This window comes from Haliotis rubra, unplaced genomic scaffold (genome assembly GCF_003918875.1).
Source record: "Haliotis rubra isolate DU_JTF1 unplaced genomic scaffold, ASM391887v1 Scf704, whole genome shotgun sequence".
Classification (NCBI taxonomy): domain Eukaryota; kingdom Metazoa; phylum Mollusca; class Gastropoda; order Lepetellida; family Haliotidae; genus Haliotis; species Haliotis rubra.
Genome location: NW_025767418.1, coordinates 207,636 through 227,023, shown reverse-complemented (window position 1 = coordinate 227,023; position 19,388 = coordinate 207,636). Strand labels below are relative to the sequence as shown.

Genomic DNA, 19,388 nt, shown 5'->3' with positions numbered 1-19,388 from the left:
GAGCGTTAACTTAGACCAACCCTACTTGTTCTCGGTGTTTCACTTAATGTGTGTACCCCCCTGTACTACAAACCAATAATAGCAATTTGAAACTATGATCATTTGTTAAACAACTTTTACTGACTGACTGAGTTTGGTTTTACGCCGCTTTTAGCAATATTCCAGCAATATCACGGCGGGGGACACCGGAAATGGGTAAACAACTTTTATCTTAAGTTGAATAAAATTCTGAGATTTAAATGTTCAATTGGCAATGTAAAATTATGAGGATTCGCAATCTTAATTTCACTTTATTCGATTTATTTTTTTGTTTAAAGTGAAACTCATCGGTACGTTTTCACTGCAAACAGACTATAAGAATTAGTCAAATTTCACTGAATTTCATCATTTATTGAACTCATGACAATAATCTTTTCAGTGTTACAATTTTGTTTACAATACATCAGTGCATGTGTAAACAGTATCTTTAAACTTTATGGAATATTTTGCAAAATGTAGTTTAGAACAGTTGACTGAAGTAAGTGGCTACATTTACACTAGTGAGTCTAAACTTTTGATGGGTAGTATAGATTTGAATTCCCAATGATGTGTTTAGGTTCATCAGCACCATGCTTGTGCAGTTTTGATTCAAAGTGATGTTGAACCAATCTGTCTCTTGTTGTTTAGTGGGGCGCTGGCTGGGAACCCATTCGGTGTGGACAGAGACTTCCTTGCTAAAGGTAAAAGGAGCATTTCTGTGTAAGGTACAAATTCTAGTACTTTTTTGTGGAAGTCACGATGGCTGAGCAGGTTAGGCGGCTGACTTTGTGTGCTGGTGATTAGGTGCATGACACTGAGGTTATGGGTTCCAATCCCGGATGGGGCTCAATCCAAAAAAGTACTAGAATTTGTACTTTACTAAGAAAGTGTAATCCCAAACATAACATATGTTACAAGAAATACACACCTTATGTATAACTGAAAGTGATTCAGTGGCATTTTAAACAACTAAACAAGCTGTTTCCTTTCCGTTTATTTTTCCATAGACTGAAAACAAGTTATGCCACAATTGTAAGCAAATCATTGTTTCCTGATTGGCTGATAACAGATCAGAGTCAGCAGGTCATGTGTTCCATTACTGCAGTCAATGATGTCATCGATGTTATATTGTTTGCAGTCAATGATGTCATCGATGTTATATTGTTTCAGAACTTGGCCTGGGGGAGGTGACAGGAAACAGTTTGGATGCGGTCAGCGACCGAGACTTTGTCGGTTAGTGGTCCTTGTTCCTACAATGAAATGAATTTCTGCCTGACTTCTTATAATTCAGACACAGAAAATGATTCTTATTGAAGTGACCCATTTCACCTAAATTGCCTTATTTGGGATTTTGTGTTCTTGATTTACTGTACATTAGATCAGATATCAAAGGTAGGGGGTAGCTAAAATTTGTGACTTATTCCAATAATCATGGTCATCTTATAAGGTATTACTGAATTAGAAGCCAATTATGCAAGAAATCCCCAGATACACCAAGTTTGGGCAACTGTTTATCTGGTGCTGAGTCTATGTCGGCCATGTTCCAGTGGAGTTCCTGTTCTGGGCCTCACTGCTCAGCACTCACCTCAGCCGCTGGGCGGAAGACCTCATCCTCTACTCCACCAAGGAGTTCAACTTCGTCACGCTCTCAGACGCATACAGGTTAGTGGGAAGAGAATGATTCCGTTGGTAAAGGTTGTTTTAGAACAGAATGATTCAGAATGAGGGGACGAGAAGGTGATGGCTGTGGTCATGTGGATGAGTGTCAGAGTATAGAGTAATTCAGTCGTGGAGGTTTTTCAGAATAAAATAATTCAATCAGTGGGGGTTTATTTTGTTTGGGTTTTTTTCAGAACAGAATAATTTAAATCAGAGTTATCAGTAGATTGCATGCAGAATTATCAAGATACCATGTAGATAACATTCCCAGAGCATTGTGAGAACCATTCCTTCATGTCTTGTCGCACATTTCTTGTAACCAATACCAGGATGCCACACTAGCTGATGTGCTAGTCAATATTTGTCTTCTGAGAAAGAAATGAATCTTCTTTTGTGTTGCAAATATGTCTCAGTTAAAAATATTTAACCACACGATAAGTTGCACATCTGGCCTTGTGTTTCCAAGGCAAAAATTTGTAGATGTTCATTATATTTCAGTATTTATGATTTCAAGTGAGTACTTTGTAGATGTACATTCAGTGTCAGGTTTGCTAACTGATGTAGTCTGTGAGGTAATGTACGATACATGTGCTGTTAACATGGTGAGCATGTGTTGCCTTCAACAGCACAGGGAGCAGCCTGATGCCCCAGAAGAAGAACTCGGACAGTTTGGAACTCATCCGCGGGAAATCTGGAAGACTGTTCGGAAATGTATGTGGAAAAGTAGTTATGCTATGGTGTCTGTTGTGAGTTAGGAATAAAAGGGGCACTGATCCAGAGCGATTAATGTTTTGCACCAACTATCTAATTATGTCAGTCCCTGCTCCCTCGGCCGTGACGGACACGGGGACTGGGCAACTGTCCTCCTTGGCAGGATTTCTTCAGCCTAAGTAATCGGACAATAAGAATGGTGGATGGTATGATGACTGATCCAATTTGATCCTATTTCTTCTATTTTTATCTCGATATTTAATCATGTCATACAAAAATATGATGTCTATGACCTATGATATCAAAAACACATTTGATTTATTTGAATCTGTAAGATGTCATTGTGCTACAGTGGTATTGATCATTTCTTATGGCAGCAGTTGGACTTGATTATTTACGGGCCACAGCGATATACAGTGAAACCTGCCAACACCAGCACCTGTCTAATCTGGCACACTGTCAAAACCGGCATAACGTTTTGGTCCCGCCATTTTACAACGGAAAATGATTGTCACTGTCTAATCCGGCACCCTGTCTAAACCGACATTTAATTTCGGTCCCGTGTGGTGCGTTGTGCTGGTTTAGACAGGTATCACTGTAGCAGGATTATTGCTGACAGTGGTGTGAAACAACACTGACTCATCATCGTTTCCATGACTACTTCAGTCGATGAGTTCCTTGGAAATGTGTTGCATTATGAAATAATGATTAAATGGGTCAAGTTGTGATAAACAGGGATTAGTGTGTCACGCCCATATTCCAGTATGAAATAAGCCAAACACCCAGCCAGACATCAGGGCTGGTAACTTCAAAATGTTACCAGCCAAAAATGGATTTAACCAGACCAGACAATTTGCAAAACTCCATGCATCGATCGGTGTCGCTGTTTTAGTGATAACATATGTCAACGCAGTGCTTTGAGCTTGTGATACGATAGTCAAGTGTAAATGTAAAGCTCAATTTGTAAAATAGATTTCATGATGTGGTGAATTTACTCAGATGTATGTAACATGTTATCTGAATATTTTACCGGACCTTTGGGCTGGCTAGCTTTGAATTTAGACCATCGGTCAGAAATTTGTCCCGTCTCTGGCAGTCAGATGGGCCTTATTTCATATACTGCCTTATTCTGTGATCCAAGATTAGCATTGGAAAAACATTTCCTTGTATGGATAGATAGAGGTCTCAACCATTAGCAGTGTTCCAGTGTTTCACATAACAGGACAGTGGGTCCTGTAAAATGTCTGTCTGACCCATTGTACCCATGGAATAAAATTAAACACACATTTCAGTGGGCTTTGAAATTATTAACAAACATTCAGAAAAAGAAAATTAACAGGTCTTCACATGTCACATATAGCCACAACTTCAGTCAAAGTCATTGCTACCCCACGTATATCGGATTCTGCGGTTGTCAGGTCAGGCTCAACACTGCATCTTGCTGACAGGTGTGATGAGTTCCACATGTGATGTATTGTTGATGATGTTGCAGTGTTCGGGGTTCATGATGTCCCTGAAGGGGATCCCCAGCACCTACAACAAGGACCTGCAGGTAATGTACAGGCCAGCTAGAACTCTTGAGTGACCAGTAGTGAAGTCCATTGTGGTACAGAACACATGCTGGTTGACAACTTCAAGCCTGTCAAACACTGCTCCTTATATCAAATAAATCGAGTACAGCACAACTGCTCGTCATATAAGATGTGAGTTTTTTAAATTGGAAAGCATGACATTTGGGTGTTAAACTTTTAGAAAAATGTATCAAAAGTAATGTAATACCAGTATCTGTATTGCAAAGTTGTGGTAAAAAAATGTGGTAATTACCAGAAAAAAGTGGTAATTACTAGTTTTAAAAGTGATAATTACCAGAAAAAAGTGGTAATTACTAGTTTCAAAAGTGGTAATTACCAGAAAAAAGTGGTAATTAAGTGAAATTACAAGAAAAAAGTGATAATTAGAAGGAAAAAAGTGGTTATTACCAATTTTTAAAACAGAAAATTAAAAAAATCATTTTGGCCCCTCTGGGCTTTCGTACATACTGAACTGGAAATATTCATATGTACACACATTGAACTGAATGTTATTGTATTGCTGTAGGAAGACAAGGAGGCAATGTTCGACACCTATGACACCCTGGCTGGCATTCTGCAGGTGGCGACAGGTGTCCTGTCTACACTTAAGGTATGTTACCATTTGCATTGAACGAAGCTTATATTTGTCAAGCAAAACTCAGTTTGAATGACCCTTGATGAAAATTGCTGTAATATTGCTGACAACAGCAGAAAAACCTGAACATGGCTGCAGCAAAAGAAAAACTTCAATGGCAGGAAAACCTGAAAATGACTGAGATATTGCTGACAACAGCAGGAAAACCTGAAAATGACTGAGATATTGCTGACAACAGCAGGAAAACCTGAAAATGACTGAGATATTGCTGACAACAGCAGGAAAACCTGAAAATGACTGAGATATTGCTGACAACAGCAGGAAAACCTGAAAATGACTGAGATATTGCTGACAACAGCAGGAAAACCTGAAAATGACTGAGATATTGCTGACAACAGCAGGAAAACCTGAAAATGACTGAGATATTGCTGAGTATGACTGAGATATTGCTGACAACAGCAGGAAAACCTAAAAATGACTGAGATATTGCTGACAACAGCAGGAAAACCTGAAAATGACTGAGATATTGCTGACAACAGCAGGAAAACCTAAAAATGACTGAGATATTGCTGACAACAGCAGGAAAACCTGAAAATGACTGAGATTATTGCTGACAACAGCACTGAGCCTGAAAGTATATTGACTATTCTGGAATATTGCTTCAGGAAAACCTGAAAATGAATATGGCTCCAGAATTCCAAAACAAACTCCCTGTCTAGAAAAGGTCCATGTCTGAGGACAAAGTGTATCTATCTTCAGCCTTACTGAGGCAGTAGGATATTGGCTTTTCTCGCTAATTTTCTGATGATATGGGTTTGATGTCCCCATGAATGTCCCCGTGATGTTGAAGGATTATTGATGAAAGCGGTACAAATCCGACTGTTGACTTGTTGTAGATCTACCCGGATTCCATGAGTGCAGCACTCAGCTCAGACATGCTGGCGACGGATGTGGCGTACTACCTCGTCAGAAAAGGGGTAATGTATCCATGTTTCACATTTTCTTATTAATATCAGTGTCCTAAACCTAATCAATCACCTGGTGTGAAGATCGATAGTCGTGATGACAATCATTAGATTGTCTGGTCCAGACTCCATTAACTACATACCGATGTCATATAGCTGGAAGATTGATGAATATGTTGTTAAACTACAAGACCCTGTTGATGTCACTGGACCATGATGTGTGAGGAACACAGTTTTATCACTTGAAACTGGCTTCCAGAAACTGAATCACAGTGCTTTGCATTAGGTCGGTGGGGTAGCCTAGTGGTTAAAGCGTTCGCTCGTCACGCCGAAGACCCGGGTTCGATTCCCCACATGGGCACAATGTGTTAAGCCCATTTCTGGTGTCCCCCGCCGTGATATTGCTGGAATATTGCTAAAAGCGGCGTAAAACTAAACTCACTCACTCACTCTTTCACTTAACACTAATAAGTAGCATTGAGTGTAACCCTTTTAAGAGGGGAGAGTTTAATTTTGTATTGTACTTGTGATAGCATAGTAACTAATTCAAAGCCGACTAACTGACTGAGTATGGTTTTACGCTTTAGCAATATTCCAGCAATATCACGCATCATTTGGGGACACCAGAAATGGGCTTGATACACATTGTACCCATATTGTCAGAATCAATCCGGTCTTCAGCGACGAAAAGTAACGCTTTAACCACTAGGCTACCCCACCGCCCCTTAAGTCAAAGAGATAATTAGAATCTCAGCCCCGTGTCTTATGACATCAAAATTATCAACACTCAGCAATAAAAGTATTAACTGTTATCTATCAGAGTTGATACATTTGTTATTGTCAGTTGATACATTTGATATCATCATTTGATACAAGTGATATTGTCAGTTGATACATTTGATATCGTCATTTGATACAAGTGATATTGTCAATTGATACATTGATACATTTGATATTGTCAGTTGATACATTTGACATAGTTAATGCATATTATTTCGTGAGTTGATACATTTTATATCATTCGTTGATATCAGTTAGATTCTCTGTTTCCCTGTACAGGTTCCGTTCCGCGAGGCCCACTCCCTGGCCGGAGGCTGCGTGGCACTGGCGGAGAAAAAAGGTTGTGTCATGGAGAAACTCCTCTTGGACGACCTCAAGACTGTCAGGTACAAACATGTCAACCATTCCAGAGGGTTGCACACAATGTTTATTTGTTAAACCCTGTCATTTATTTGTTAGAATATTTTGCAGAGAATTTGTCATTTTTGCATGACCAGATTTTGATGAGCTATATCTATCAATGCCATGGGGAATTTCAAAAGGAATAATCAAGATTGATACTGCATTGACGTTTTTCTATGGATGCAACATTTTGGTCCAAAACGAAATAATGTAGTGAGGATTTAAATTAGCATGTTATATGGTGTTCAATTAAAATTAATTTTCTGGTAGATTTATCTGAAATAGTTCCTCAGGACTTGTTCCATTTTAGGGGGCGGTGGGGTAGCCTAGTGGTTAAAGCGTTGGCTCGTCACGCCGAGGACCCGGGTTCGAATCTCCACATGGGTACAATGTGTGAAGCCCATTTCTGGTGTCCCCCGCTATGATGTTGCTGGAATATTGCTAAAAGCGGCGTAAAACTAAAACTCAGTCAGTCAGTGTTCCATTTTAGGGGTGATGGGGCAGTCAGGGTGTTAATATGTTCGTTCATAACGCCATGGGCCAAGGTTCAGTGTGTGGTTCTAGTGTATGAATCCCATTTGGTGTCCTCCACGGAGATATTACTGGAATATTGCTTGCGTGGTATAAACAGCATGCAAACTCACTTGCTGTTCTCAAATGGATGGCTTGTTCATTACCATTTTTAGGTCTTTATTAACATTTTCAATGCATAGATATACTTTCTTCAGTAAATCATCTGTGGTGAGTTGACTATCCTTACATGTGGGGATAAAGCAGCCAGTGCTGAGAAGTGCCCCAATCTGTGCAGAGTTGCAACCCTTACACGTACCAGGATCTGATGATTGTTGGTTTAAATGTAATATTCATCTTATTTATTCTGCTTCTCAGCACCACATTTGTAAAGTTTCATTTCGTAAGAAAACATCTGCAACTTTTGACACCTCACATATTAAGATTATATTATTTATTATTGTATAAACAATTGACAGCCAATCTTACTTATTCAGTCATGTTTATTCCGGCAGCCCTCTGTTTGAGAGTGATGTGGCAGATGTCTGGAACTACGAGAACTCCGTGGACCAGTATACCGCGTACGGAGGAACCGCCAAGTCAAGTGTAGAGAAACAGATCTCGAACCTGGAGACCTGGCTCCGTAGCTGCCAACTTTAAACATACATTCCTCTGTAAGAGGCTCTCTAGACATTGTCCAGTGACAGCAGAACAAGTAGATCTATGGTGAAGGTTAAGATGTGCTTTGCCTTGAGTTCTCCACTCCCTGGGAAGAATACTTTGCCTTGAGTTTTCCACTCCCTGGGAAGTGTACTTTTACCTTTGTGGTCTGTAAGGTCCAGGTCGGGTTGTAACTTTCAATTTTAGACTCAAAAAGAAAAAGCTTAAATCAAAGTTTGTGAGAAAAAGGAAAGGGTGAAAGCTTCATGTACTAATATAAGTTAAATATTTATTTTGCACTACACTGCCTATATTATATTCATCAGCCCGTCATCCTTTCTTATACTTTAGTATAATTCCTTCCATCTCACCTTGTTCCTGTACTAAATGTCTCCAAAGAAACCTATTTATTTCCACATCACAGGTACAGAAGTAACAGTAAGTCTTGATATAAGGAGCAGGTAGCCTAGTGGTTAATGTGTTTGCTTGTCACTTCGAAGACCCGGGTTTGATTCCCCACATGGGTACAGTGTGTGAAGCCAATTTCTGGTGTCCCTGCCATGATTTTGCTGGAATATTGCCAAAAGACTCGTAAAACCGTTCTCACTCACTCACTTGATATAAGACAAAGAATTGGATTGACTATTCACCAAACACTGGAAGGGCCAACTGGCGATTCCCTACGCAGATGGGCTTATAGCTGATATGCAGACCATGTGACTTGGAAAACTGTATTTTATTATTTCTGTTATTTTCATGTCAGTAAATAAAATGTGCACCATCATGTCAATCCTACTGAATTTGAAAAATTGTTGTCATTGTTACAATTTACACCTTGTCAGAATGACTTGTTATAAATTCTGTCTTGATGTGTTAACTTAGAAAGGTGAACTTCAGTACCTTGGCGCTGTTTTTATTGTTGGTTTTTGTTATCTCAACAGACTGAGAGCCAAAATATATTTATGAGGACCAAAGGGGTATTTTGTTTACACTTATTAAGGAGAGAGATATTTTTTCAGTATTTGTGATCAGTTTGATGATTTCATCAAATTTAATTAATTGTATATGCATAACATTGATATATGCATGTGACTGTCTCATTGAACTGTCTGATTTGTTTAATATATCATCATGTAAAGGTTTGTGCAGTATAACTTAAACATGTGAAGGTTGTAACATCCATCCTAAACACAGAGGTTGTCAACAAAGATTTAAAGTTTGTCATTTATATACTCAGGTAAACAAATAAAGGAACACCACTTCATGGCAGTATTCCTTTATTTATTTTCAGATTTCCTCCCACAGTGCTATTCAAAGCTGGTGATGAAAATTGAAAAATATTAAAGGAACGCTTGAATTTTCCTGTGTTCCTTTATTTGTTTCTCTCAGTATAGTACAAAACACATGCTCAATGTTAACAAGTACACTGACATAAAATGTATATCCATTGGCCACATTCTGCATCCGTACTTGGGAAAGGGTAGCCTAGAGGTTAATGTGTCAGACTGTCTTGCTACAGGTCTGAGTTCGCTTCCCTACATAGTTACCATCTGTGAAATGTCCTGTGATATTTTTCAACATTGCTAAGAGTAAATTGTGCGCAACCTGCTCAATAATCAAGGCTATCATCATCAGTTAATGTTGACTTTGATATGTATGAGGGTTGATTGGATTGATTTAGGGTTTCGTATTTTATGGATATAATAAGCTACATTTGTAGTGCTGGTTATATCGTGCAATATGCAAATCAATAATCGGAGCTCAGTTATCGATAAAAAATCAGTAATAATCCTAAACCCCATCACAAAAGTTACAAATGAAACATACAACTTTATGGATGACAACTATTGTTGACTCACCAACTTCTAGGTGAGGTGAGGTGAAATTGGGTTTAACGTCGTGCTTGAGAATATTTCGCTCATATGACGACGTGCATGCGTGTGTATGTGTATGTGCGGCTGCTTTTACTAGCCCAGACTGAAGCTGGTTTTATAGTGCTAGCTCACTGAGATACTATGCCGCAGTGAAGCATGAATACCCCACTCAGACACATTATACTGACTCCGAGCCTTGTAGCGCCAGGCAGGGACCAACAAGTACCATATTTTAACGTCTTTGGGTATGACGCGGTTGGGGATCGAACCCGCGACCTTCTGCTCTCTGGGCGGACGCTCTAACCACTACACCATGGAGGCGGTCAGCAACTTCTAGAATGCCAATCAAACACAAAAGTTACACAGGGACACAGTCATAGCATTATGCAAACAGGCATCGATTAATAGACAAAAGTGCATCAGTTGTTTATGTCTTGATTAAACAAACATAGCAATAAGGAACGGACTGTCTTCAGTTTAGTTTCATGTTTCATTTTTTATGAATAATGCTTAGTCTTCCAAGTCCATCATGTGGCATACATTTTCATTATCTATACTTAAGACTATTGTGGTTTGTTTTACGTGTACTTAATATACTGTGTGGGGTTTCACAGAAGCTAACATTAACTAGTCACAAGGCATATATTTTACAGAGATATATAATGTATACCCAGATCTTTTGGTTTGTTCATGTGTTCAAATTGCTTCCATTGATGCTGCTTAAATCATGATAGTGTTTGTTAGTTGAGCACCCAGTGTATGCTTGTAACATGTTGAATAATTAAATGCCAGTGATTTGTTGAAGTGTGGCTTATGTGTTTTCATAATTAAATGTAAGTCATTTCCTTAATGATTTAGTACTTGATAAGGTTGTTATACGATTAAGTGTAAGTCATTTGTTTAATGATTAAGTGTTTGATTATGTGGTTTGTTTAATGATTAAGTGCTTGTTTAAGGATTAAGTGCAAGTCATTTGTTTAATGATTAAGTGTTTGATTATGTGGTTTGTTTAATGATTAAGTGCAAGTTATGTGGCTTGTTTAATGATTAAGTGTTTGATTATGTGGCTTGTTTAATGATTAAGTGCTTGATTATGTGGCTTGTTTAATGATTAAGTGCTTGATTATGTGTTTGTTTAATGATTAAGTGCTTGATTATGTGGCTTGTTTAATGATTAAGTGCTTGATCATGTGGTTTGTTTAATGATTAAGTGCTTATTTTGTTTAATGATTAAACGTAAGTGCAAGTCATTTGTTTAATGATTAAGTGCTTGATTATGTGGCTTGTTTAAGGATTAAGTGCAAGTCATTTGTTTAATGATTAAGTGTTTGATTATGTGGTTTGTTTAATGATTAAGTGCTTGATTATGTGGCTTGTTTAATGATTAAGTGCAAGTCATTTTGTTTTAATGATTAAATGTTTGATTATGTGGTTTGTTTAATGATTAAACGTAAGTCATTTGTTTAATGATTAAGTGTACTTCATTTGTTTAATGATTAAGTGCTTGATTATGTCATTTGTTTAATGATTAAGTGCAAGTCATTTGTTTAATGATTAAGTGCTTCATTATGTGGCTTGTTTAATGATTAAGTGCTTGATTATGTGGCTTGTTTAATGATTAAGTGCTTGATTATGTGGCTTGTTTAATGATTAAGTGCTTGATTATGTGGCTTGTTTAATGATTAAGTGCTTGATTATGTGGCTTGTTTAATGATTAAGTGCAAGTCATTTGTTTAATGATTAAGTGCAAGTCATTTGTTTAATGATTAAGTGCTTGATCATGTGGTTTGTTTAATGATTAAGTGCAAGTTGTGTTTGATTATGTGGCTTGTTTAATGATTAAGTGCTTGATTATGTGGTTTGTTTAATGATTAAGTGCAAGATTATGTTTAATGATTAATGCAAGTCATTTGTTTAATGATTAAGTGTAAGTCATTTGTTTAATGATTAAGTGCTTGATTATGTGGTTTGTTTTAATGATTAAGTGCAAGTCATTTTGTTTAATGATTACGTGCTTGATTATGTGGTTTGTTTAATGATTAAGTGCTTGATTATGTGGCTTGTTTAATGATTAAGTGCAAGTCATTTTTTGAATGATTAAACGTTTGTCTTGTTGAATGATTAAACGTAAGCCATCTGTTTAATGATTGAATGCATATCACTGGTGGAATGGTTAAAAACTTGCAATTTAGTTCACTTTTTTTAAGCCTGACAAGCTACATCATGTGGATACTTGGAGTTGTGATGGTTAAATGTACTAATAAACAAGTTTTAAAAAAAGAACACAATTTATTATCATTGTCACAAACTGCACAGCTTTTATGAAAGAAAGTTGCAACGCCAAGATTTTGGGATGACTAAAAATGTTTTTGTAATGCCCATGTATCATCATAAAAGTGACGCAACGCAAATACAGTCAAGAATCAGTCAATATGCGGATATCATGGAGCATATTTCTCCACAAATACAGTTGAGAGGGTCATCCTGCTTGCCTTGTCAGTGAGATATACGGCAGATGAAAACAGTGGCGGTACAATAAACTATGATATAATTAACGAACACATATTATGAACTGTTTGATATAGCTAAATGCTCTATTTGTCTTGAGCACTGGCCGTCTTTAAGTGGAAATGGTTTCGACAAAGTATGGTCTCGTCGATCTAAAATTAGTGGTCTCTTGAGTTTGCCATAACCCTAGGGTACTGTTCTTAAGTCTGACCGCAAAGGAAATAGTCTAGGTTGTGAAAGTAATAGTCTGCTTATATGGCGCTCATATCCAAACACATTGCCTGCTCACGGCACGACGTACATTACATAGGAAACTATGGTACTTTCCGATACTTTTTCAACTCCCTGGGGATCATACAGCCATGCTGCCTGTTAGGCGCAATGAACTAAACACTCACATTGCCATCACATATTCACGGGTACCCATTTTACAGCTGGGTGAACTGAGACCCCATTTTACAGCTGGGTGAACTGAGACAATTTGGATGTAGGTATCTTGTCCAAGGATACTGCGCAAATGTGCCTCGGCACCCGAACCTAGGTGCCTCCACCGGGGATCGAACCCGGCCTTCAGCGTGATAGGCATACGCCTTACCACTGCACTATTGCAGTTGTTTGGAGCTTTTAGCGGACCTATCACCAAACGCCAACTAGGTGATGAATACCACAAGATAACTACCACAAGAAAACTAATCAATCTCAGCAGCAGGAACCTCGGCGATGATCACAGAGCTGAACTTTCAAAAGGCTTGAATGTTGCACCTTCACCTTGCCCTAACAATGACACCTTCATCGCGAATGTCGAGAAAGGGTTGCAGCAACTTGCACCTGGAGGTAAAGTAGACTATCTGAGACACCAGATAGCTAACACTCTTTAAATGAAAAACAACCCCAATGTTAAAATAAAATACAACTTAACTAATACAAACACGGTAACCCTAAAACAACTTCAGTCTGACCCAGCTATCACCATCGCCTCTGCAGCCAAGGGAAGATCCACTGTCATCATGGACACCACTGCCTTCACCACCCTCACCGACAACATCCTGAACAACCCCGCCACCTATAAGCAGTTGAAGAAAGACCCGACCAACAGCCTCCAACATGACCACAAAGCCCTACTCAAGGAACTCCGTGACAACAACGAGATAGGCCCCACTCTTCATAAGCAGCTCACAGTTCCTCATCCACGACCACCCTACGCCTGCGCTACCATCAAAGTACACAAAGACCCAATCAAGGCTCGCCTACTAGTCTGCTCCAGAAACACCTCCACTAAAACACCGCCCAGCACATTGTCCGTCTCCTCGAGCCCCTTGGTAAGTCAGCCACATTCCCCGTCTCCGACTCTGCCGAATTCTGCATTAAGATCAGTTCAATCACCCAGCCTGGCAAAATAATCAGCTAAGACGTCGTAGACCTATTCACCAATGTTCCCAGACTCCAAGACCTCCACCCTGACCTAGACACCCATCTAAGCATTGACAGAAAATCCGCCTCATCAACGTCTGCATCAATTCAACCTACTTTACCGGGTCAGAAAAGATTTTTCAGCAAACCCATGGGTTGCTCATGGGTTTCCCTCTCTCTCCCTTGTCATCACTGAGATATACATGAATAAACTTGAAGACAAGGCCCTGTTGACATCCCCCCATCACTCCAATATGCTGGTACAGAAAAGTAGACGACACCTTTGTAGTTCTCAACCCCAATTAACGACAACCCTGAACACCTCCTCGACCACCTCAATTCCCAACATCCCCGTATGCAGTTTACAATGGAAGAAGAATCTGACAACAAACTCCCTTTCCTCGACGTCCTAGAACAGAAAGAAGACAACAAGCTTTCCACCACTGTCTACAGGAAACCCACCCATACCGACCAATATATCCACTTCACTTCCAACCACCCTCTACAGGTTAAGAAGGGCATTATTTCCACCCTATCCCGAAGAGCCAAGGACATCTGCTCGACAATACAACACCTAGAAACGGAACTAACCACCTCCGTCATGTCTTCTTTCATTATAATCAGTACCCCCAGAATTTAGTCAAGAATGTCATCAGAACCCAAGAGATAATCCACCCCGTCGGCAATCTGCACCCTTCATAACAGTATCCCGTATGTCCCAGAAGTCAGCCACGAGATAAGACGACTACTTCAGCAGCAAGCAGCATAGACGTTCTGTTCCAGAAAGGCAAGTCCATCCAAAACCTCCTCCAAGCCACAGGCAAACAGCAACAAAAGATGACCCCACTGGAGTAGTCTACCAGATCTGTTGTGAATGTGGAGACTTCTATATTGGTGAAACATCCCGCCCGCTCCCACTACGAATTAAAGAACACAAAACTTCAGTCCAGAAAAACGACTCCAAATCCGCCATAGCCGACCACACCCAAGCCAACCCTGACCATGCCACTGTATGGGACAGCATCGACATCCTGGAAATCAACCGAGCAGACTACAAGATTAGGAAAGTCCTTGAAGCCATAAAAATCCAACGCATCAACCCCACCATGAATCGTGATGAAGGTTATTTCATCTCCTCTGCAGTCTTCTTGGCCAATCACAAAGACGAGAGCCAGTAATACACCCATACCTCACTTGCCCATCTGAATTAGATTTCGAAGCTCTTTTAGCGCTAAGATAGTCGTAAGTTATTCAAGGTTAATGCATGGCACTTACGACTATCTTAGCGCTTTAAGCGCAGAGAGCTTCGGAAAATCGAATCCCTAACTTCCACGCTCCTCTTTTGTGCATTGTAATCACAAGTGTACTTTAACCTACTTACCTATCACCATCAGCCAGTCATTGTACTTCAAACTCATCAATTGTATAAACTTAACTCTAATCACAACCAATCACTCTGTACATCAACCTACTCTGCTCAAATCAGTAATTAGATATCCAATGTACATCAAGCTTGTCAATTGTATATACTCACTATGCAGCAATGTATATAGTCTCCTTGTTTCAACTTTTTGTACCACTTGCTTGATAAATGTGTTAGTACCTACCCCGAAACGTCGCACTCATTGCAATAAAGAAGTTGACTATCCATAGAACTTGGTTTTCCTTTCCCAAGTTTCTCTGAGTTCTATTTTCAACATGGTTGTGGAATCCATTGGGTGTTTGCACCTTGCATGATTTCAACCACTTGTTTATATATACCTGGGCCTAGATTTTCGAAGCTCTCTTAGCGCTAAGATAGTCGTAAGTTAATGTTAATGCACGGCACTTACGACTATCTTAGAGCTAAGAAAGCTTCGAAAATCTAGGCCCTGGTCCATAATAGAGCTGGAATATAGCTACCTCTCACACAACATTGTTTAAAAGCCGCACTTAACAATCGTAAATAAATGAGTCAGGACCAGATGTTCTTGTGACTAAACACCCATCCTCGACGTCTTGATACGTTGGCACGCCGTCTACCAAGTCACCTGACCACCCGATTCACCTCTTTCGACCAGCATATGTACATTGCAGTTACGTCGTGTTAGCTCAGATTCGATGTAGTTCCAGAACATTAATATAAGAAACGTGTAATTACTGATACTTCTAAAATGATCACAAATGTGTATAACAAATGGTTGTTGTGAGGCTTATGCAGATCAGCGTCAAAATGTTCGTCATACGAAATAATATGTACATCCCGTTGTACAGAAATATAATATACCATCTATTGTTGATAATATTAACCTTGCTGGACATTGGAAATACTTGTATTTTATGCAATGCAATTAAGAAAGAAAACTTCCAATTCAAAGACTGATTGCTGGCTCCACTGTAATTTAAGCTGAGTTCATTGCCTAATTCCATGATGAATAAGGAATATGATGGTACCCTTTTGGCTGCTTGGGACAATTTTAACCCTGAATTCCCGCGAGTTCTAATTCTTGATGCCTTAATCGTAATATTGATACGATCGGGTGGTCAGGCTCGCTGGACTTGGTTGATACATGTCATCGTATCCCAATTGCGTAGATGAATGCTCATGGTGTTGATCACTGCATTGTCTGGTCCAGACTTGATAAGTTACAGACCGCCGCCATACAGCTTGAATATTGCTTAGCGCGGGGTCAAACAAACAAACGTGATACTTAATACAAATTTGGGCGGTGGGGTAGCCTAGTGGTTAAAGCGTTGGCTCGTCACGCCGAAGACCCGGGTTCGATTCCCCACATGGGTACAATGTGTGGATTCCATTTCTGGTGACCCCCGCCGTGATGTTGCTGGAATATTGCTAAAAGCGGCGTAAAAATAAACTCACTCACTAATACAAATTCCTCCGTGGTGTAGTTGTTAGAGCGTCCGCCCGAGAGCGGAAGGTCGCGGGTTCGATCCCCGACCGCGTCATACCAAAAGACGTTAAAATATGGTACTTGTTGCTCTCTGCCTGGCGCTCGGCATTAATGGGTACAACAAGGACTGGTCGGCTCGGAGTCAGTATAATGTGTCTGAGTGGGGTATTCATGCTTCACTGCGGCATGGTATCTCAGTGGGCTAGCACTATAAAACCAGCTTCAGTCTGGGCTAGTACAAGCAGCCGCACATACACATACACACGCATGCACGTCGTCATATGAGCGAAATATTCTCCAGCGCGACGTTAAACCCAATTTCACCTCACCTCACCTGACTAATACAAATTAGATGAAGCGGCGTAGAATCTGTCTACTTTGCCTGTAGACGTTCGTTTCTACCGGCTGCCTGCACACCCAAGCCGCACATGACTCATTTGTTTTAGTGCTATGTATCAAATAGCCTATCTAAGTTACATTCAGAGAGAGTATGGAAATGTCAGGTGGGAAAATAGTTAATGTATTTCATCCAGCATCTGTAAGGGGAGAATTGTGTTTCCATGGTGACAGGAACAAGGGTCTACCTGTGTGAGCTGATTCCGAAATGACCCAATTACGTCGAACGATAAACCAGATAGCACATAAGTGATGCTCATTATGTAAAATGTCGGCCAACCACGGTATCATGGAACACGGTCGTGGATTGACATACAAGCTGGCGTTGTGTACGTGTAAACATAGTTCAGAGCGGTGTGTTGAAGTGCTGATTGCAACACGACAGGATGTGGTTGTATCGCCACTGAGTACGCCGTGCCGTCAAAACAGAGTGTAATCGCGCTTTGCTATTTATTTGAATTAAGTGGAGACTAGGCGTGGGCCATTTGGGAACCCGAGCAAATCTGAATGATGTCATTCAAAAGATATACGTTGGTTGTTATCTGAAATTTTATGATGCATGTCTATCTAGAAGTCAGTGGGTACTGAGAGAGAGAGAGAGAGAGAGAGAGAGAGAGAGAGAGAGAGAGATAGATAGATAGATAGATAGATAGATAGATAGATAGATAGAGAGAGAGACAGAGAGAGACAGAGAGAGAAAGAGAGAGAAAGAGGGAGAGAGAGAGAGACAGACAGACAGACAGTGAGACAGAGAGAGAAAGAGGGAGAGATAGATAAAGAGAGAGATAGAGAGAGAGATAGATAGATAGAGAGAAAGAGGGAGAGATAGATAGAGACAGAGAGAGAGAGAGAGAGCGAGAGAGAGAGAGAGAGAGGGGAGAGATGGAGAGAGAGGCGGCGTTAAACCAAAAGAAATGAATGGTAAAGCAGCATGGATATATACTATGTTCTTGTCGTGTTCCGCATAAACCAAACCCACAACCCCTATATTGTGTAGACATCTCTTCTTATTGCCATTCAAACTTTCATAGCTAGTCAAATTAACCCATTCAAACATTGAGAGATCGTCATGGTTTGACAAGGGCACAAGATGCGGTGACATGGGATTTAATGCATGTGAGTGTACGTGTGAGTACTTACACTTATAGTCTGTTTGCAGTGAAAACGTACCGATGAATTTCACTCTAAACAAAAAGGTAAATCGAATAAAGTGAAATTAAGATTGCAAATCCTCATAATTTTACCTTGCCAATTGAACATTCAAATCTCAGAATTTTATTCAAATTAGGATAAAAGTTGTTTAACAAAGGATCATAGTTTCAAATCGCTATTATTGGTTTGTATACAAGGCACTAAAGTAAGGCCAGAAATGCTTGGAAAATGCTCTTTGGCAATTATTTGATAATGGTTGATATTTCAGATTCAAAATTCATATATAATCATTCATACCACCTCGACCTTATATGGCATATGAGTAATCACGATGTACCATTCCCTAATCATAATGATTACTCGTAAAATATCGAAAAACTTAGAAAAAATTCGAACCAATCCAAAAATACCTGCCCATTCATTTCACTATGGTAATCACCATCAGATTTCTTGGCCTCAAAAACAAACTCACATCCACCAATCAGTCCCTTGCTACGGCTACCAGCATGTAAGATGATCAGGCGTCTACCTTTGCCTGATAGTAACACTGGTGCCTTAGAACAATCTGAAGGAAGCCACACCCGATCGGTTGAGTGATTTTTATTACACCAGGTTTCATCAAGGTATATAATTCGAAACCCCAAATTGCGGTATTCTTCAACTGTTCTGAAATAAGCTGATCGCATGGACAGGATTGAGTACTTTTCTCTAAACACAGCTCTGTCATCTCCCTTTTGGTGTACCTGAACCCCATTTCTACCAGAGCTACAATAAGTGTTGTTTTCGAGACATTTATTGTATCTTTGATCTCATCTTGTATTTTAGCACACGTCGGTGGGATTTTGCGTTCATACAGTTTATAAACTGCACGGCGTATGACACCTTTATCAAAGCTATCCAGTTTGTGTTTCCTACCTGGTTTTGATTTTGACATGACCCCTGAGGTAACTGATTTGTTTACAACTTTGTAAACCTGACTATATGTCAAATTAAGGGCTTTACACATTCTATAGTAAACCCTGTCATAGCTGACGAGAGGTTTCCCCCTTGTATTCTCCAGTATGAAATACTGGTATAAACTTGAAATTTATTGTTCTGCAGAGATATCAAGTCGCATGTTGCCAGTTCAGTGCTCATACACGAAGTGAACAAAATTATCTATGCGATTTGAATTGACTTTTTGACGTAATCCTTTTGAATATAACTACTACAAGAGTTCCATCTTTTCACATATAGATGTTAAAAAACCCAAACTTTTCCCATTCATTTATGTAATTTAATTAGTT

General features: G+C 39.6%; 1 protein-coding gene across 1 annotated transcript in view; it reads left to right on the top strand.

Annotated features, from left to right (window-relative positions):
- The window catches only part of LOC124258957 (argininosuccinate lyase-like), a 35,480-nt gene extending 24,931 nt beyond the window's left edge, over window positions 1-10,549 (top strand). The window contains 10 exon segments of the mRNA XM_046693026.1: window positions 667-719; window positions 1,189-1,251; window positions 1,566-1,680; window positions 2,304-2,388; window positions 3,881-3,940; window positions 4,486-4,569; window positions 5,451-5,531; window positions 6,579-6,685; window positions 7,727-9,740; window positions 10,083-10,549. Coding sequence (XP_046548982.1) covers window positions 667-719; window positions 1,189-1,251; window positions 1,566-1,680; window positions 2,304-2,388; window positions 3,881-3,940; window positions 4,486-4,569; window positions 5,451-5,531; window positions 6,579-6,685; window positions 7,727-7,871 — 793 coding nt within the window. The 3' untranslated portion in view covers window positions 7,872-9,740; window positions 10,083-10,549.
- Window positions 10,550-19,388: the final 8,839 nt, after the last annotated feature.